At 35.2% G+C, this 19,841-nt stretch overlaps 1 protein-coding gene across 2 annotated transcripts; it reads left to right on the forward strand.

Annotated features, from left to right (window-relative positions):
* Positions 1-2,949: 2,949 nt before the first annotated feature.
* On the forward strand, positions 2,950-8,027 carry LOC116171698. 2 transcript variants are annotated; one of them, XR_004145497.1, is made up of 3 exons: positions 2,950-3,156; positions 3,207-3,676; positions 3,727-4,336. XR_004145497.1 is itself a non-coding variant. In XM_031488671.1 (3 exons), exons 1-3 carry the CDS (start codon positions 3,104-3,106, stop codon positions 7,970-7,972), a joined length of 600 nt encoding a protein of 199 aa, XP_031344531.1. In that variant the 5' UTR covers positions 2,956-3,103; the 3' UTR covers positions 7,973-8,027. The 2 variants fall into 2 exon arrangements, 1 of the variants encoding a protein (XP_031344531.1); XM_031488671.1 differs by lacking the exon at positions 3,727-4,336 and adding an exon at positions 7,640-8,027 and having other exon boundaries at positions 2,956-3,156; positions 3,207-3,420.
* Positions 8,028-19,841: the final 11,814 nt, after the last annotated feature.

Here is a 19,841-nt window from a genome sequence, read left to right on the forward strand (position 1 = left end):
ACCTTAAAATACGCATAATACAAGAAATTATCTTTCGTGATTAGCGGACAGATAAGGAAGGACATTATTATTTGCTTGTCATGCCTTAGTGATGCCTTTTATATGTCCTACATCATTTTTGGATAGTTTGGCGAGACCAAGCTAGACCACGAGACTAGACGAGACGAGACGAGACGAGACTGAACTTCAATACTACCTACTTTCATCGCCGGCTTCTGTAGACGATGGCGGGGGTTGTTTATTAGTTGAGGAAGCTTCGATATTGACCAAAATTATTCCTGGTCTTGTGTCCGTAGGATTATTCGTTGATATTGTTGCTGGTTTTCTTATGTCATTATTATTACCCGATGTGTGGTCGAAGTTGCTACATAGAAAGCAGCTTTCCGGTATAAATTTATCGTTTAATTCCTTTGTGAGTATCATGGAATGTGTCAACTGTAGAAACTGAGTCCAGCCAAATACATATTGTGGCTCCAGATAAACGTGGTGCAAAAATTACATTTTCCGGGCCAACAATCGTACCTACTTCGGAAATATACTCCAGAATTTGCACCTCCTCACTCGAAGAGAAAACAACGACCTGTTCTTTTTGAGGGAATTTCAATTTTTTTTGTAGTACGGACGAGTATGTTGAACCGGATAAATTAATGATAGACCAAAAATATCGCTAATCTCTCGAGTGTTAAGCTACGTTTTGCATTTTACGTACTTAAGTAACCCTTCATGTAATGTTTAGCTGTTTAATTACTTTTATATTTATTTTACTTTATTCGAAGTCTGATGATGGCATCTCGGTGCCGAAAGTAGTAGCGTTTATCTCATATTATTCCTACCCTTTAATCAACGCCAATCTGTTTTGCGTAAATTAAACGATTCATGGTGGATGGTTGGTTGTAATATTCCATTTATTCTAAGCACTATCTTCTAGGTTATATTTAAAATTGAATGTAGATATAAAAGACAGACATCCCACATAGCAGACTTATATACATTGCATATACCATGTACATTCCACGTGGGATATTGTATATCCATAGAATGTGGAAAAGTGTGTCGCAAATGTCCGATGTATGTGCTTGGGATATAAGTTTGGCAGACTTCACATAATACATAGTATATACGTTTTGGATGTCTTATGTATATGCATGTATATGCATCAGACATGCTATGTATATTGGTATACTGACAACTGGATATATCATGAATATTCCTATAATATGCAAAAGATGTTCAATAGGATATTCTATGTATGTTGTATACCTACATTCAGAATGCATGTTCTATAGAGATTCCTCTAACATTCGGGAAGTTTACTAGCGTCCACTATACCTTCATAAATAAATTCTTTTCACGGAGTGGAGCTTTTTGTTTATTAAGTCTCTTAGTGTACAATGGAAAATGTGCTTAAGAAATTATTATTGTTTTATTTAACACTGTAGTCTTGAGCCATTTTGATCGTGTTCTTGTTCAACACTATAATAGGGCGAGTTCATAACAAATAGGTTGCTAACATACCTGCCATTCTTGTCCTTATATTAATTCCTATCCAGTCTTTATTACATCTCACTAACACATATTTGCAACTTTAGATCATGCACACACGAAATAAAAATCATTACTTTCACTGTCAAAATTAGACAAACAAACTCATTAATCACTCGCAGAATAACACTCCTGATTTTAGAAAAATGAGCTGTATTTGCAATAGCACCTTACTATCTTCATCGCCGTAATTCATAGAAAATGAGACGCTAACGTTTGTAACGTCGGTAATACAGAACACGCATGTATCAAATCCAAAACGCATATACATAACATATAATCCCATAGCACATCCAAAATGTATATTTATAGAATATCCATACTGAACATAAAATACATATGCCTATCCTATAATGAATTTACATAGTATATACATAAGATGGACAAGATATTCCCTGTACTATGTGGGATGTTTGTAAATAGTGTAATTAGTATCCTACACATAATGACATTTTTCACAAATTTACTATACGTATATAGCAAAGACTAATGAACGGTTAAAGTGATCACTTTATCTATCCTTATGGTTAAAGAACGGCTTAGCTTACTCATTCAAACCTATTAAAATGCCTATTTAACATTTGCTATAAAATAAACGAAATTAATCATGTCGCTGTCCGCTGACGTGAAGAAATTTATTTGAAATAATGTACGAATAGAAATAATTGAAATTATAGCTAATGCCATTGCTCATTGTTATTGTAAAAGACAATAATGTCTATAACAGCTATCACATTAAGTCCATGAAGTATAAACCACTAATAAATTTGTGGTTAAACTTCTTGTGTGAAAATATCTTTTGTCCGCGAAAAGAGAATGGAATAAAATTTACAGAGAGTATTTCCACATCTCTAACAAATTAATATATGACGCTCGCGTTACTTCCTGGTTTCTAAGGTTCTAAGTAGTGACCTCCTTCAAAAAAATTTACGGTGGTAGAAAGAACTAGGTAGAAAGCAAAAACGAAGTATAGCTATTGTGCTGAGTTTCAGTTTCAGAATAACCCCATGACCGACGATATTTTAACACCGTTCAACGTATTCACACGATAAAACATAATTCGGTTTTATGCCATTCTCGTGCAGAATTTCGAATTACTAATTTGCGTTTCCATTATTGGAGTGAATCGTACAGCTTCAACTACATCGTTCATTACACGTGATGTAGGTGTACATAGTCCTAGCTTGGTACTAATAGCCTTGGGCATAATTTGTTATGGATATGAATTGCAAATTTGCAACAAACATCCCAGACCTCATTTACTTAACTCACCCTTAGTTTTTTACTTGTTACTATCCAAACCGTTTATTATAAGGTTTATAAGACGCTAAAACGCGAGCTTTAAATGCAAATTTTGGAACACAAAAGTATGTTTAACCTTCTACGTTTACCTGTGTCAAAACAAACGCGCACCTAAAATTACCATAGTGTGTCAGATGCCATTTGTGTAATTCCCATGTAATAAATTAGCAGCTTGAGTATGATAAGTAACCAATTCTTTTAAAACGGCTTCCGTGAACTAAGTTCCGTACCAACGCAAAAGCTGTATATACTCGTGGCAATGAAGTTTCTTATAATAATGCTACTTCTCGTTTTTGCGCAACAACGTTGCAGGTAATTCTACTATAAATATAATCATTTTTTATTGTAATTTTCATAATTAGTTCGAAAATCATCAGCGATTGGGAAATCGGTCTGGAGAAGTACTCGATGAAATGCGCCAATGAGACAAATCTGGATCCTACGATTTCCAAACGAATATTAAGGGAATTCTATATGCCGGACGAACGAAATTTTCAGTGTTTTTTAAAATGCATAATGGAAAATTCGGGCGTGTTGAAATCAAGTCACGAGGTGGACATCCAAGAGCTTATTGAGGTAGTACACATTACTCCTGAAATTGCACGGATGTGCGTAGCAGAAAGCGACGTTGAAAAAAATGAGTGCAGAAAAATGTACCTGATTGCCTTATGCAGTATGAGAAGGCTTCTGTGAATGATTAACTGTGACAATTGACTTTATTGTATATCAATATGTTAAAGTACGGTCTTATGACATGTTCTTACACGGCAAATACCGTGTACATTTAGTTACAGTAGTAAACCGGGTAAAGGAATCAGATGCATTGGAGAAGGTTTCGGCTAAAAAGAGAATAATTAAATTTCAGTGAATAGTGTTTTATAGGGTGCCCAAAGTAAAAATCAACAAAATGGGGATGCCGGAAGCTGTAGGTAAAGGTTATAACTCCTAGACAATTAAGGGACTGTTCAGACAATCAGAAATTTCCATTTAGTTCCGGAGATATTAGAAGAAGTTGTAAATCGGCATATGCAATAGTGCATTTTTGGTGATACATATGGAATATAGAAAGAAAACCGCCCGCGCAACTTCTTAAAAAAATAACTTTATCCTTTTCAGAGCGCTTTCCCTTATACTGAATATAATTACTGTTCATTCTTTGAAGCCATTTGTCAATACACTAAGAAAACTTAGTTTAAGTTCATTGTTCTTCACCGGTTCATGATTTACTTGCAGATGCGAGCGGTTACAGTCGATTGGGAAAATTATCACATTCCACAATTTGACTTGTGCATAAGATACCGGCGTGGATCCTTTGATTCGGAGGGTGGTGTTCAGGCAACAAATTTTCCAGACCAAAAAGTTTTCACTGCTATACAATTTTTCCCGAAATCGTCTTTTGTAATATAAAATTCAATTTTCATGTAGTAATTAACTTAATATCAATGTGGCAGGGGTCATTAGACATTACCAATGTGATGCGATTTGATACATCATTTGTTCTGAAGAAGCTACGATCAAAATTGAAAAATTATCGCATGCAATAATGAAGTTTGACACATAGCAATCTAGATTCGGGTATGTTTCAATTGTACATGTCATTATTAACATTGACCCAGCAATTGTTTTTTACTTTCCTCACTAGAGAGGAAAACCACAGTTTCTTCACCCTTTTTAAAGAAGAAAGTAGTTTTTTCTAAAGTAGTTTCAAAAAAATGGAATTTATCAATACAATGTGATATTGTCGTCCGATGAAAGATGGATTTTGATGCTCTCGCATTCTAGCGGAAGCTAATATGACGCCTGAAATGGCAAACATTTAGTAGTGTAGTACCTGGACCTGAATCGAGTATTTGGAGAAAAATCCACCTCGTTAGTGCGCAGTAGATGACCAGGAATGCCCGATGTTGCACAATCCAAGTCCATTATTTGCAGCAATTGCAGCGTATTGTAAAGTAAACCACAGGTGAGGTGCAAGAGGGGGCGGGATGGTTGAATTATTCCTTGACTAGCCATGTCGTCGTTGAACGTTCTACATATTCCACTCGAAGTAATCTATTCTTCAGGTCTACGTAAACCCGAATTTTCTCATCAAAGCCATTCCCAAAATCACTTCATTGACGATGTCTGGAACCAACATTTGATGCGCACCCAGCATCTTTAAAAAGGCTAGAACAGTGAAATGAAAGTAACAAAAGAAATAATGGCTTATTCTAGTCAATATCAAAATGCAGTTGTCTTCAAAATTAGAGAGCGTATCCCCTCAAATACAAAAATATTGAAAATTATTAGCAAATTTCCCCCCCCCCCCCGCGCAATTGAACAAGGATCTCATAAAAATGACAACCGGGTATTCACAAAGGTCTCCTAACACAATATGACAACGCTCAATAATTGTTTTGATAAATAAAACACAGGTGCAATCATAAGAAAAAGAAAACTCAGTCAGGAATATACAATTTATAACAGCGCGAACTGTTTATTACTTCGGGGGAACTGAACTGAAGCCCACTTCGATTTGCTTATATAGTTAACTCGAATGTTCACGAGTGGTCCCGAGTCTTCTAGAACAAAAACGTCATATTTCCCGAAAAGATTACATGACATCCGCCTTCGTTTTTTATCACCGATGGCTAATATTTCATCAAGAGGAGATTTTTAGAGACTTGAGAATCTTAAAGGCTTTATAAGGGTATTTAAAGTCAAAGGACGGAGCTTTTAAGAGTCTTTAACAACAACCTTTTCTCTCCATGAGCGTTTAATGATCTCTACAGCACACAAGCGTTAGAGAGTCCTTAACCTTTTTAAGGGTTAAGGGTATTGCATATACGAAAAGCCTTTATGGATGTCTACGTCTTTAAAGGTTTTTATGAGCATTTAAGAAACTGTGGGTAACTATCCCCAGAGCTGCTTCACGAGTCTTTTGCGAAGCATTTAAGGCCTTTAGGAACATTCATAGCAAGCTGTAGCCCAGCCCCTTGCGTGTCAAAATTCTGTATAATTTTGAATAACCCTCATCTGTCAAACTTTGAGGAACACATGTGTATTATGTTAAATGCGGACTGGGAACTTTTTCCATGCTTGAGAAAATATATTGAAGAGAATTTCATTCTGACCACGGTTCAACTTTTTTTACTTTTGCATTGTTAATAAATGATGTTACCTAACGCATGCGACTCATACCTATTGTAAAAAGTCAAAAAAAAAAAGTGCTAAAAAAGACATGTGATTAGGTAATTTTCATTACTCATTGCGTGGAACTAGGTATCTCGCTTTATACCTACTCGTATGTTGTAAGATATTGCGTAACTTATGTGTTCAAACTAGTGATGTTAAATTACACGTTTTTTAAAGTGCGTAATATTACGTGTAAAATTACCAATTGTTTGTTTTTTATGTATTTTATGTATTTTATGTAACTTACCATTTTTTTAAAAAAACCGTAATTTTACAGTAAAATTACCAGTAATTTATGTTTTTTACGTAATTTACAAATATTTTTGTAAAATGACCTGTCATTTATGTTTTTTATGTTTATTTTAATATTCCATACAAACCTTTGTGAATTTTGTGAGTGTTTGAAAACAAAAACACTTGTGTTAAATTATATATTTTGGTGTATTAAATAAAATACCCAAGCAGTAGGTATTTATCGACTGCACCAAAATTTCTCGGGAAAACACTTTTTCTTATTAATTTGGGTGCGTACTTTTTCGATCAAACTTCTTAATCAAAAGTTATAGACTAGAAACCAATTTCGAAAAAAAATTCAAACGGCTGTAACTTTTGAACTAGTATCCCAATCTTGGAACTGTTTGAAATTACGGATTCTACAGGCCACATTCTATAAGAAAAATTTTTTTCCGGGTCGATCCGAGACAATTTTTTTTTCGGGGCTCAAAAAACGCAGTGTATAACCTTCCTTTTTTTACCAAAAATCGACTACACCAAAATTTCTCGGGAAAACACTTTTTCTTATTAATTTGGGTGCGTAGAATCCAAATCAATTCTTACTTTTTCGATCAGACTTCTTAATCAAAAGTTATAGACTAGAAACCAATTTCGAAAAAAAATTCAAAGGGCTGTAACTTTTGAACTAGTAGCCCAATCTTGGAACTGTTTGAAATTATGCATTCTACAGGCCACATTCTATAAGAAAATTTTTTTTCCGGGTCGATGTGAGATAATTTTTTTTTCGGGGCTCAAAAAAAGGCAGTGTAACACCTTCCTTTTTTACCAAAAATCGACTGCACCAAAATTTCTCGGGAAAACACTTTTTCTTATTAATTTGGGTGCGTAGAATCCAAATCAATTCGTACTGTTTCGATCAGACTTCTCAATCAAAAGTTATAGACTAGAAAGTTCAAACACGAACATTTGCAATACCTACGACAAACTGTTATCTTCCTCAAAAAAACATCGGTAAACGAATTTTTCAAAAGAGGAAATTGCAAAACACTCCCAAGCTGTTACTATTAACAACACTTTTTCTCAAGCTACGTTTAAGTAACGATCGTAGCTTGATAATGGAGATTGTATCTCGATGTGAAAAATAGAATCTAGTGGTAAACAACTCGTGCAACAAAAAAAATGGATTGTTTTGAAAAAGAAGTATATATACATTCAAAAATCTTAAATCTAAATTAGAATTATTTCACAATGAAGAGCTTAATAACACTGCTGGTTACTTTATTCCTTTCTGTGCACTCGCAGGTATTTATTTTTACTTTTGAGCTTCACAATAATCGCAGTCATTTTGTTTTGAACACGCGCTTCATTAACTTCGTTTCCATTTCAGCTACCCCAGCATCTTATTGACGATTGGAACGCAGTTCAAAACCCCCATCGCGAGAAGTGTGTCAACCTAACGAAAATAGATCCATCACTACCAGAGAGACTACTTACGGAGATGCATGTTCCCGACGACGATGGTTTCAAGTGCTATCTAAAATGCGTCTTGGAGAATGTGAAGGTGATAGTCGGTAATGACATCGATGTCGACACACTGTCCGCAGTAGTTCATATGACACGCGACCTTTCCGAAAAGTGTGCCAACGCAACTCGGAGCGAAAGTGACGCATGCAGAAAATCATTTATTCTTACAGGGTGTGTATTGCAAAATCAATTATAAAGGGTTACTATAGAGATTTGTTAATATTATAAAAAATAAACTTATGCACTTTTAACTCTTCATCATCCAGTCCAGGCATATAAATAAAATAATATTCAGGAGTGCTAATCAACATATTGATGACTAAGGAAGTACAGTTAACAGTACTCTTTGTACCAGTCATGATGGTCATAATGATTGTCGTCAAACATCTCTTCGCAGTAAGTTTACCTATCAAAGATGTATCCATTGTTAGGCCATTTAGTTTTGAATTTTGGGCAAAATTGACAACAAACACATTTCTTGGGTACTAAAAAATTGATTCCGGATTGTGGTGCAGATTTTTTATTTTTTTTTGCCTTTATTTTATAGTGGGCGGAGTGTTAGCTAATTAGCTATTCTCCCCACTCAACCCACTATACAATCACAAACAGCCATGCCTTACCTGGGATTCGAACCCAGGACCCTTGTATTGTAGCCAGAGCTAGAGCTACTAACGTAAACTCATCTGAGCTACACAGGTTGGCAAGATATATAAATTAGGTGAAAGTGACATGTCAAAACAATAATTAATTTTGGAAGCAAATAAGGAATCACTCCAAAATCAAATTCGATCAGTTTTATAGAACCTTTACATGGACAAGTGCCATTTAATCCGAAACATTTCTGTAACGGAACAAAGACGCCTTTAATTATTAACTATGGCGGCGTCTCACATCGTATTCGAACAAATTTCAGCTGAAACGCTCAGATTAATTTTCCTTTAAATATCAAAAGATCCTTCAAATTTCATTTATATGGCAGATGTTACTATATAATTATAATAAATCAATGTCAATGTGAAAAGAGTTTAGGATGCCAAGTTTAGGTTTCTTTACTTTTCCTCCATCGATACAAGTTCAAAAAAATTCTTTAAAGTACGTAACGTTTTCAATGTCAAATGCTACGTAAATTTAGATGTAGTTTACTTTACCTTCCTAATTTTAATGCTTTAAATTATTTATATGCAACTTTAATGTTGTTATAAAATCGATGATGTTATTTTACCCAGTTCAGTGCGTCTTTGGTTAGTTAATAAACTTAAGCGTGGATACACATAAAATAATAATATTGGGAAAATGCCAGTTAGTTACGTTTGTATCGAGTAATGTGTTGAAAAGGATATTTAAATTTACGACCACCTACTGACGATAGACTTCTGATGCATTTCTAAATCACGTTTTTCTATAAACTGCATTACTGCATACCATTTGTGCTTTCTCGGAAAGTTATTTTGAAATTTAAAATGTACCCAAGTACAAATACCATTACATTAATTACACTGGCAAACGTGATAGTTTTGATTGACAGACTTTATAATTAACACTAGTAGCGACAGTAAAAAGGTGGAACAACATGCATTTATAAAAGTTACACTACTTACCTTTGGCTGACCAAAGTTCACTGATTTATTTATTTCGTTGCAGTATACTTACACTATTGAAATTCGAACAAATTATTACAATTGAATATCAAGTACCTGTAATATTGTCAGGTTTGTACTTCCTTTTCGCGAATGATGAAATTTCCAGAACAAAAGCTTCATTAATTAAGTTTGAAACCTCTAGTTTATGGTATATTTAGACATTGTACGTGCGAGTAACAACGGGACAGATTTATTTTCCAGAGGCTCAACGCAGTCTTGTCGATTAAATTCGAATAATTAGGAGACAAATGAGCAAACAGAAAAATTCAACAGAAAATGACGGTGGGAATCAGACGTAGGGAGAGAAGAGCAATGGGAGAAGGAGAAAGAAGAATTGAAGAATAGGTTACCTACTTTACTGAATCAGATGAAAGAACCAGGGATAACATAAAGGGAAAAGAAAATATATAAGGGGGGAATGAAACGAAAGAGGCATACGGGAAAGACGAGTGGAAGTGAAAGGGAAGAGTGATAACGATATATAACACAGAAGGAATGAAAGAGTTAAAAAATAAACGGGGGAGATTTAAATGCCATTACAGGGAATAAAGAAAATTGATTGATGGGAAGAGGAACAAAAGGTAGAAAGAAATAAAGAATGTAACAAATAGTAGGAGTTGTTATTGGAATTAACAGAAAAGAGAGGTTGGAGAATATTAAACGGAAATATAGAGGGAGATGGGAATGGGCAAATTTTGGAAGCAATAAAAAATTGTAAGGTAAAAACAAGGACGAAAAAAGAGAGAGACTTTTGGAAGGTGATAAACAGAGACAACGAGGAGAGAAATACAAATTGAGGACTGGAAGCAGCATTTCACGAAGGGACGAAATAAGAATACATGTAGTATTAAAGAGATGCTGAAGAAGAAACTTATAAACAAGATACGGAGGAGGACTACCGAAACAATGGAAGGAAGTGGTAATAGTACCGATTTTCAAAAGGGGCAGCAGCAAAGGTAGGGGAAAAGAGATGTTTAGAAGCACAGCAATGTAGGAAGTAGGGACGGATGTGGGTTCTGTGATCTACAGCCACATAATGGGGAATGATAACCAGCAACAAAATATATGCAGGAAGTGCGAGGGGCAAACCTCTATGGAATTCTGGTGTACAACCTCTTGGAATTCATGGAATTTTTGTGGAATTCTTGTGGAATTGTGGTGGAATTCTTGTGGAATTCATGAAATTCTTTTGGAATTCATGGAAATCTTTGGGAATTAACTTGCAATTTTTATTGAATTGAAATTGAAATATATTGAAAATATAAGTACATAAATATTTATACATGAGTGAATTACATCATGCCCAAGATGCGTAAGCAAACGCTTGTCTGCACCTTGAAATTAAGAAATTAAAGTTGCTGTGGTCTCCGTTATATTAACAAAACTTTAAAGAAAAAATGAATTACATCTATACAAACAAAAACTATATGTATTATATGCAATTATATGCAATTCATTCATTTGGAATTCTCAAGGTCTTCTAAATCTTTTTACAAGCTATGGATTAGGTTATGGCTTACTTTTTATTAATGTTTATAATACCTGCAATTAATACATTTTTGGTTTGTAAATTACAGTCTTAGAATCTGATTACTTGCACTTAATTGAGTGTTGTAAGTTTAGTATGCTAATAATATAATAAAGGATCCGGATTATATACAAAAACATGCTCTTTACTATAATCGAATGGATACGAATGTGTTGACGTACCTTACGTTTTGCAAGTAGCATAATTTATTTTTGAAGGTCACTGGAATTCATTGGAATTCTTTTTGGAAGTAACTGGAATTCAATGGAATTCTTTGGAAGTTACTGGAATTCTTTGGAAGTCAATGGAATTTTTTGGAACTCAATGGAATTATTTTGCAGTTTTGCCAGTTTTTTGGAAGTCTGATGGAATTTTTTTGGAATTCTGGAATTATTTTGAACTTTTGAAATTCTGGTGTACACATTTTTGCTCAGTGGTTTACCCCTCGAGGAAGTGTCAAAAGCCAGGATATTAGACAATATGATGTAGGAATATATTAAGTCAGATTTATCCATAATAATTAGTTTAAATCAAGAGTTAGACTTAGAACTGTTTGAGTTATTATTTATTTATTATCCTTCTCCTGTTCTGGGCCCTCATCAGGCTTGCGCCCAATTACAGAGTGACCCGCATATTGATTCTTAGAGGTGCCTCTGCGGAAGGTTTTAAGTTGTTCTGTACTACTCCGGTATTTACCTTACGAATCAGGAAAACTGCAGGAAAACCTAATTAATTAAGTTATAACTTAATTGTGTAGATATCTTGGAAAACGCTCAAGAGGAGTCGCAAGATGTCAATTTGTTTTTGGGGTCAATAAACAAGTAGATACAGACGAATGGTTAGCTTTAATTTTTGTATCTAAGATTAACAAAAAAATAGAGCTCTAATTTATTCGGGGGCTGATATTTCATGTGTTCCTCGCCCTTTATTTAAAATGTTTTAAAGCAATTTGAAAGTTTCAGATAAAGTAATTACAGGTCCGTCCGGAATTAAATTAAAAGTTTTAGGTACTTTATCAGTAAAACTGAGTTTTCAGGGCCAGCACTTCAGTACAGACATTCATAGATGATCTAACTAAACCCATACTTGGTAGAACAGCTATAATACAATTAAATTTGATGTCTTACATTAAAAGTTTATTCAATTCAAAAATTTGTGCAGCTCAACAAGAGTCGTAACTCTGCTAAAAACAATGCTAACAAAAGGTTTCCAATAATCTTTAAGGATATCGGTACAAAACTGAAATGTGTATAAAGCTTATTGAGAGTATGCAGCCCTATGTACAGTCTCTACTGACTGGGTCAGTCTCATATAAGTAGTAGTCCAAAAAAATTCTAAAATAAGACTTAACAAAGAAGTTCAACTTTTGCATTCTCTAATAGCAAAAGTAGAAACAATAATAGTTCAATTAAAAGTTATTTTCCTAAGTTGGACACTAATTCAGGGTTTCATCAAACTAAACTTTGTCCGAAATTTTGGCACATTTACTTCCCGTAACTTACTATACCTACCGAACCGCAAGATTTACTCCGGCATGGACCATCTCCTACTAATAATAGTATTAAGAACCAATGTCAAGCTAGTAATAGATCAGTGCTTCCCGGAAACAGTGAATTGAAAGTAAGTTTTGAGGTAGGAAAATCCGATTGTGATTTCAAGTATAATACATAACCCCGACCTAGAGACTTGTTAAAAACACCTGTTTATCCCTTGATTAATATTTTAAGCATGAAAAGAGAGAATGTTCTGTTAGTTACCTACTTTTAGTCAGTATTGGATTTGGTAACGTTAGTTACAGGATAACTAAGTACCTATTAGGTACAAGTACCACACAATAAAACTAAACTTATTATAGAACGTTTCTTTTTACGAACCCAATGATCAAACAGCCGTCGTTTATATTAGGTCATATGGCATGATTAATTCTTAAAGAATCTTTGCCATATTCTCCAACTAGTCCCAATGCCAATTATCTTAGATATTATGTTGTTATAGTTTATCTAGCTGTTATTTACAGAACAATTATTCATTGTTTTTCCTTCATGTCTTATTAGGATACGATCACGAGAACCTAAACGATATACACTCTACGATCGAATGTATTCAATTCATTGAAGCTTTTGAGTTTTCCACCTAATGATACGAAAACATGACGAAGCAATCCAGGAATAGGTGGTAGACCCACGTAATTGAAAACGCGTGACGTTCAATTTGTATTGAAATTTTGATTCAACGCCGACTTTGACACGATAGCATTGACCCCGGGTCAAAGTTCGTACATACCCCACACTTTACTTAGGAAATAAGCTCGAAGCTGTACCGTCGTTTGTACAAATGCATAATTTCAGTTCGTCTCGGTTACAAATACATGTTAAGTGGATTATAAACACGTGGTGTCAAGTACAATAGCGGATTTAATTTTAGATCAATTATGGCACATTTAATACGTAACTTAAACTAGGTATACGGCTATAATTCAACGTTAAACTTTAATGAAAATGATATTATTGATTACAAGATTGAGCGTTATTACATGTGACAGTTACGGTAAAAATTCTAATCTTTTCTAAACTATGAAATACGCCGCCTATTATTTTTTTATCTAACACTAACTTTAACTGACTTTAACACTTTCCCTTGTTTGATAAAAGTTAATAATTATACAAGTCCCATCTTTACACAAAGGATATGTAATCTTGTTTGAGCGAGAGGCTTGGTCATAATGTCAGCTACCTGATGTTCAGATGAAACCTTTTCTACAACCAAAGTGCCTTCACTAACATGCTCACGAATAAAGAAGTGTTTCCTTTGAATGTGCTTGGTTCTGCGATGATTTTCGGGATTCTCAGAAAGTCTAACAGCTGCTGCGTTGTCAATCTGGATAACTGGAATTTCCTTTAAAAATGTAATTTCTTGCAAAAGTCGAGTAAGCCAAATAACTTCCTTTGCGGCTTCACTTGCAGCTACGATTTCTGCTTCAGCTGTAGATTCTGTTACGGAACCTTGTCGCTGACTAATCCAAGAAACAGCTCCATTGGCATATTTGACCAGTACTCCTGATGTTGAACGACCTGTTTTACTACAACCACCGAAATCAGCATCACTGTAGCATTCGAACGCTCCCTTCTTAGCGTTACTTTGATATACTATACCAAGATCAATAGTCCCAGCTATATACCTAAGGACTCTTTTAGCTCTCGCTACATCATCAATAGTAGGGTTTTCTAATGACCTGGATAAAAATCCCACACTGTAGGCTAAATCTGGTCTCGAGCCTAACATAAGGTACATGATCGCACCAACGACCTGTCGATATGGAAATATGACTTCTTTTTCTGATGCTTTCCCTGAATTCGAACTTCCTGAACTTGAAAGCATTGGTGTAGAAACTGACTTGCATTCAACAAAATTAAAACGCTCAAGTAGTTTCTGAGCATACGATTTCTGGCTAATCTTGATATTTCCATTCTGCGATTTTTCAATTTCAAGACCCAAGAAATATGTTGCTTCATTTGAGGTAATCTTGAACTCTGTTCTAAGTTGGTGGATAAATTCTTCAAGATCTTCTTTATGAGTAGCAGCAATAAGACCATCATCTACATATAATGCTAAAACTATCTTAGCACCATTTTTCTCTTTAACAAACATACATGGTTCTTCTTTACTGGCTCTAAACTGTAATTTTTGTAAATATTTTCCAATACGATGATTCCAACATCTAGGCGACTGCTTTAGTCCATATAAACTCCTTTTGAGTAGGCAGACTCTACCAGACTCATCATCGTATCCATCTGGCTGTTTCATAAAGATCTTTTCCTCCAGCTCTCCATATAAAAATGCAGTTGAGACATAAAATTGGGCCAAATGCATTTTCTCTGTTGCAGCAATACCAAGTATCAAACGAATAGTTTGCAACTTTGCAACTGGACTGAAAGTATTATTGTAATCAATACCTTTCTTTTGATTGTATCCTTTTGCGACCAATCTTGCCTTGTATTTTAAAATACTTCCGTCTGGATTTAATTTTAATTTATAAACCCACTTACAAGCAATTGCTTTACCACCTGTGGGTAATTTTACTAATTCCCATGTGCTATTTTCCATCAAGGAAGCCATTTCATTGTCCATGGCATTTTTCCAGGATGCACGATTTTTATCTTGTATAGCTTCTTCATATGTTTGAGGATGGAGCTCTGTCATCATCGCCATAACGTAATCTTCAAGATACTTTGGAGTGCGGATAATTTCTCGATTACGTAACGATCTTTCATTGTTATATTCACTACTGCACTCATCATCACTTTCTTCTTTGCTTTCTTTAGTTCTTGTGCTGCCTTCAGGTTGAGTAATTTCTGGTTTATCAATCTGGTCTTCTTTTTCTGATTCATCTTCTTCTGACAATCTATTCCTGAAAAATACTTTTTCTTTTTCTTCGCATTCTTGAGTTACTTCATTAAATTTTACATCTCGAGATAAAACAACGCATTTCTTCTCTGGAACGTACACTCGATATCGTTCATCTCCATCATAACCAACTAAGTAGCCTTTTTCAGCTTTTCTATCCATTTTTCTTCTTTTCTGATCTGGAACATGGATATAGCAGGCCGAACTGATGATTCGAAGGTGTTTTATCCTGGGTTTCTTCTTATACCAAATTTCATATGGAGTAATACCATCTTCTGACGACTTCCCAGTCCTATTCAGAATGTAGATCGCTGTTGTAACTAACTCAGCCCAAATCGCGTCCGGAAACTGCACATCAGAATTGGAATACTTGAACGTACGTGCCATCTCGACAATTGTTCTATTTTCTCTTTCACTACCGCCATTTTGTTGTGGTGTATACGGTGCTGTCAATCGCTGTGTGATACCCCGTCTCTGCAAGATTTCTCGAACATCTGCGTTGTCAAATTCACCTCCATTGTCGCTGAGTAGCTCTTTAATGAAGTGACCCTGAGTTTCTGCATGCGTTAGCATTTGTTCTAAAACTATTTTGACATCAGATTTATACTTAATAATAAAACCGTAACGATATTTGCTATAACTGTCCTTAAATACCACTAAATAACGTTTTTTCTGAAAAGACTCACAAAAGGGTCCACAAACATCGACCGAAATAAGTTCTCCCGGTTGTGAGGCACTTTTTCTGTTACCAAATGGAAGTCTATGCGCCTTACCATATACGCACGGTTCACATATTGTATCATCAAACTTAACTTTAAGATTAAACTCTTGTTCAAGCTTTTTCTTGACGTAACGCTTATCCTGATGACCCCACCTTTCATGGTATAACTGTAAATGATCGTTTGCTTCTACTATTTTTACTGATGCCCTGTTTTGGGACAAAATTGGACTAATATTTGCCTTATACAATGATCCAAACTTCTCTCGAATACCACTCAACACTATGATGCCGTTTACCAAAAACGAGCAAGTGGTTACGGTGGATCCGAATTCACTGTTTAAATTTTTATCATGGGCAGCCAATGGTGAAAATAAATTTCTCGAAATTTTCGGAACGTACCAAACATCTTTCAATAAAATATGTTGGTTCTTCCCATTGACAATTGAAGAGACCTTGATAGTACCGCTCCCGATAGCAATCAAACGTTCTTCTCCAGCTGCTTTAATTGTGCGCGGATCTTTAAACTCATCAAACGTACAATACCAATCAGAACGACTAGTTACATGCTTAGTAGCCCCATTATCCACAAACCAATCCTCTGAATTTGGTTCAGTAGCTAAAACTTCATTATCTATTGAGACTAAAGCGACCTGAGACTCTGCAGCATTACTTTCAGCATTACTACTGCTACTACTACGTTTAGGACGACCATCTGCGATCCATTTTCTACAACTTCTCACCCAGTGACCCTTCTTTTGACAGTAATTACAGGTATCTTCTTTCTTAAGTTTCGATACAAAATTGAAATTGTCTGTACCCCTCTTTGTCTGCTTATTTGACTTAACCAACAAGGCTACGTGTTTATCACTATCATTACTTGAAGGCTGTCTTATATTTCGTTCGAAAATAATAATCTGCATGGTTAATTCGTCGAATGTTTTAACCTCATCTTTCGTTAACAGCATCCAACTCGATTTAAAATTCTCAAAACTACTAGGTAAAATATGTAAAATTTTACATACCAATAGTAGATCTGGGAGTGGATTTTCATTCTTAGCTTTTAACCCGTTATTCAGCTCGGTCCATAGACTCTTGAGCTTGGCTACGTGTGTGGAAACATCCTCGCCCGATGTCCAACCAAATGAAAATAGCTCTGTACAAATCTTGAACAGCTGATCTTTGGATGTAGCTTCAAACTGCTGTTTTAACGCCTCCCAAGCATCATGCGCCGTAACCTTGTCCATGATTTTCTGATAAACTGTGTCAGAAACTGTACTTGTAATCATTGACTTGGCATAACTATTAGCTTTTCGATACAGATCGCTTGTAGCTTTAAATGCTTTTTCTTCATCTCGTGTTGGATTAGCACTAAGCGGAGTCGGTTTCTCTAGCTTCTTATCGATAACATCTAACGCTCCCTCATGATAATCAAGTAAATCACGAATTTTCCTTTTCCAAATTGGCCAGTCTGACTCACCAGTCAATGGTTTAATGTGCTTTGCTAAATCCATTCTGCTGCTGATGTGTGGATTTAACAACACGTCACAAATACACAATTCGAAACGGAAAAAACACTAAAACGAAGGTCTGCGCCCATAACCTAATATAATTCAACGTTAAACTTTAATGAAAATGATATTATTGATTACAAGATTGAGCGTTATTACAAGTGACAGTTACGGTAAAAATTCTAATCTTTTCTAAACTATGAAATACGCCGCCTATTATTTTTTTATCTAACACTAACTTTAACTGACTTTAACAAGATGGTTTCGTAAATCGCAAGGCGAACGTGATCTTATTAAACACGTGACTATGATGAAATTTAGTCTTATTAATTTAGGTCCTTTGAATACCCAGATCGTATACTGTGTTTGTTACAAGTAAATAAAAGTTTCCAACCCTTACACGTGTAGGGATTCTCACTTCCTTATCTTTGTACCTACTGAATTTAAACGGGATTACTTTTAATACGCGCACGAGCGTATTTCTTTCATTACTTTTGGGTTAGCATTCATTGAAAATTTGCATAAATCTGAGTTTACATACAGCGTGCAAAGAAGAGGAAACTCTAATGGGATTCAGAACACGAAGAGGGACGATGTAACTGTAAAAAAAGCGGAAAAAAAGGGAAAAAGTATTGAAAATGATGGAAGGTGATGGGAAAATGGATAATAATTTAAAGAACAGAATCAAGGAGTAATTTGGTGAGGAAGTAGGCGACACTAGTGCCGCCTAGGAAAGATTTGTCGCCTAGTTTGTATGGATACCAGTGGCAAACACTTTTCAGTTATCTTCAAAAAGCAATTTATTATTGCCAATTTCAGAGTCCTAAAAGTTTACCATAAACAACCACTAAGTTTGGCATTAAAGTATCATGATATGGGAATTTAAGGAGGCAGAAAAAACAAGAGAAAGCAGAAAAGAAATGCTGGTCGATGGGGGGAGAGGAGAAAAATGGATGAAAAGGATAATTAAAAACTGGAAGAAATGGCAAAAACACTTAGTTTCTCACAAAAGCCGTCATTAAAGTATGCATCTAGAACTAGATACAGTGTGCGGTAATAAAATAATTATACCCATAAACCCACGGTGGCATAATTGCTATAGACTAACCTTGCGCTATACATTCTCTGTTGTTTCGTAATCTGTTCGATACAGGAACGTGTCAGTATTATTATATCAATTGCTCAATTACAGATTGCATTCAACTATGAAACTGTACCTAATTACTGCGTCGAGACGCATGTGGCGCATGTTAGTGATAAACTACTCGAAAGGGTAAGCAAAAACGAGATAAAATCAGTGTCCTTTATTTATTTCGGTAGTTACGCTTTTATAGAACACTCATAAAAGCAGACTGAGCTGATTTTAATTTCATGAATGAATTACAGTCGAGCAATTGGAGAGAGGTTAACAACTTTTCCAAATTATCTTTAAGTACACTGTAATAGATTGTCTGTTGGAATATTTCTCAACGAAACTTACCAAAAAAATTTATTATTCGTCCGACCAACGCCATAAACTTGCCACGTAGCTACAATTGTTCACCCACATATACAAGAACCAAAATTCCTTTTAATCTGTTCTTATTTTCGCACTTTTTGTGCGTCATATCGACTGAGATACGGAATTTTTAGTCTGGTATTACTTGCCTTAATGCCTACAAAATTCGTGATAGTCAGTGATTCATTATAAGCTCGCCTTAGATTTCATACACTATTTTGACACCCTATAGTTCAAATGATAGTATCTAAGTTCTAGATCCTCTCATCGAAAGTCTTCCGAATCTCAGGTCATATTTCTATGGGCTCCAAGTCACATGGGCATAAGGTAATGAGAGGGCCGATCCAGCAGGTTGGTATAGCGTCTGAGGCAGAAGATTCTAATCAAATCAAAATTAGCAAGCTTCAGGATGAGCGAAAGATTTAAAGATGAAATACGGATCCCCATCAAAGTATACCAATTTATAATCAGTAGCATATGTTTACACAGACTTCTTCATTAGTCAAAATCTATTTATTAACTTACCTTATTTTCACTGTGAACATTCTGTTGATTAATTGAATAACTACCTACATTTATAAAACGCGCTCAAGCGGCATTTAGGTCTTGTGGATGTTGTACCATCTCCGATCTTTTGCTACATGCATGATGTTTTGAAAGCCAAATGCTGAAAATCTGTAAGTGATTTGATGTGTAGTGGGTATACAAAAAACAGACGATCTTTACACCAAAAGTGTGTATAAAGAATCCTCCTCGCCACCTCCCA

This window comes from Photinus pyralis, unplaced genomic scaffold, assembly GCF_008802855.1.
Source record: "Photinus pyralis isolate 1611_PpyrPB1 unplaced genomic scaffold, Ppyr1.3 Ppyr1.4_LG5, whole genome shotgun sequence".
Lineage (NCBI taxonomy): Eukaryota > Metazoa > Arthropoda > Insecta > Coleoptera > Lampyridae > Photinus > Photinus pyralis.

What these genes read in the sequence shown, in the direction of transcription:
- LOC116171698 (XM_031488671.1), top strand. Translation starts at nt 3,104, where the DNA reads ATGAAGTTTCTTATAATAATGCTACTTCTCGTTTTTGCGCAACAACGT. An exon ending in TTTGCGCAACAACGTTGCAG is followed by an intron (nt 3,157 to 3,206) that starts GTAATTCTACTA and finishes TTTCATAATTAG; the next exon opens with TTCGAAAATCATCAGCGATT. An exon ending in ACATCCAAGAGCTTATTGAG is followed by an intron (nt 3,421 to 7,639) that starts GTAGTACACATT and finishes TTTCCATTTCAG; the next exon opens with CTACCCCAGCATCTTATTGA.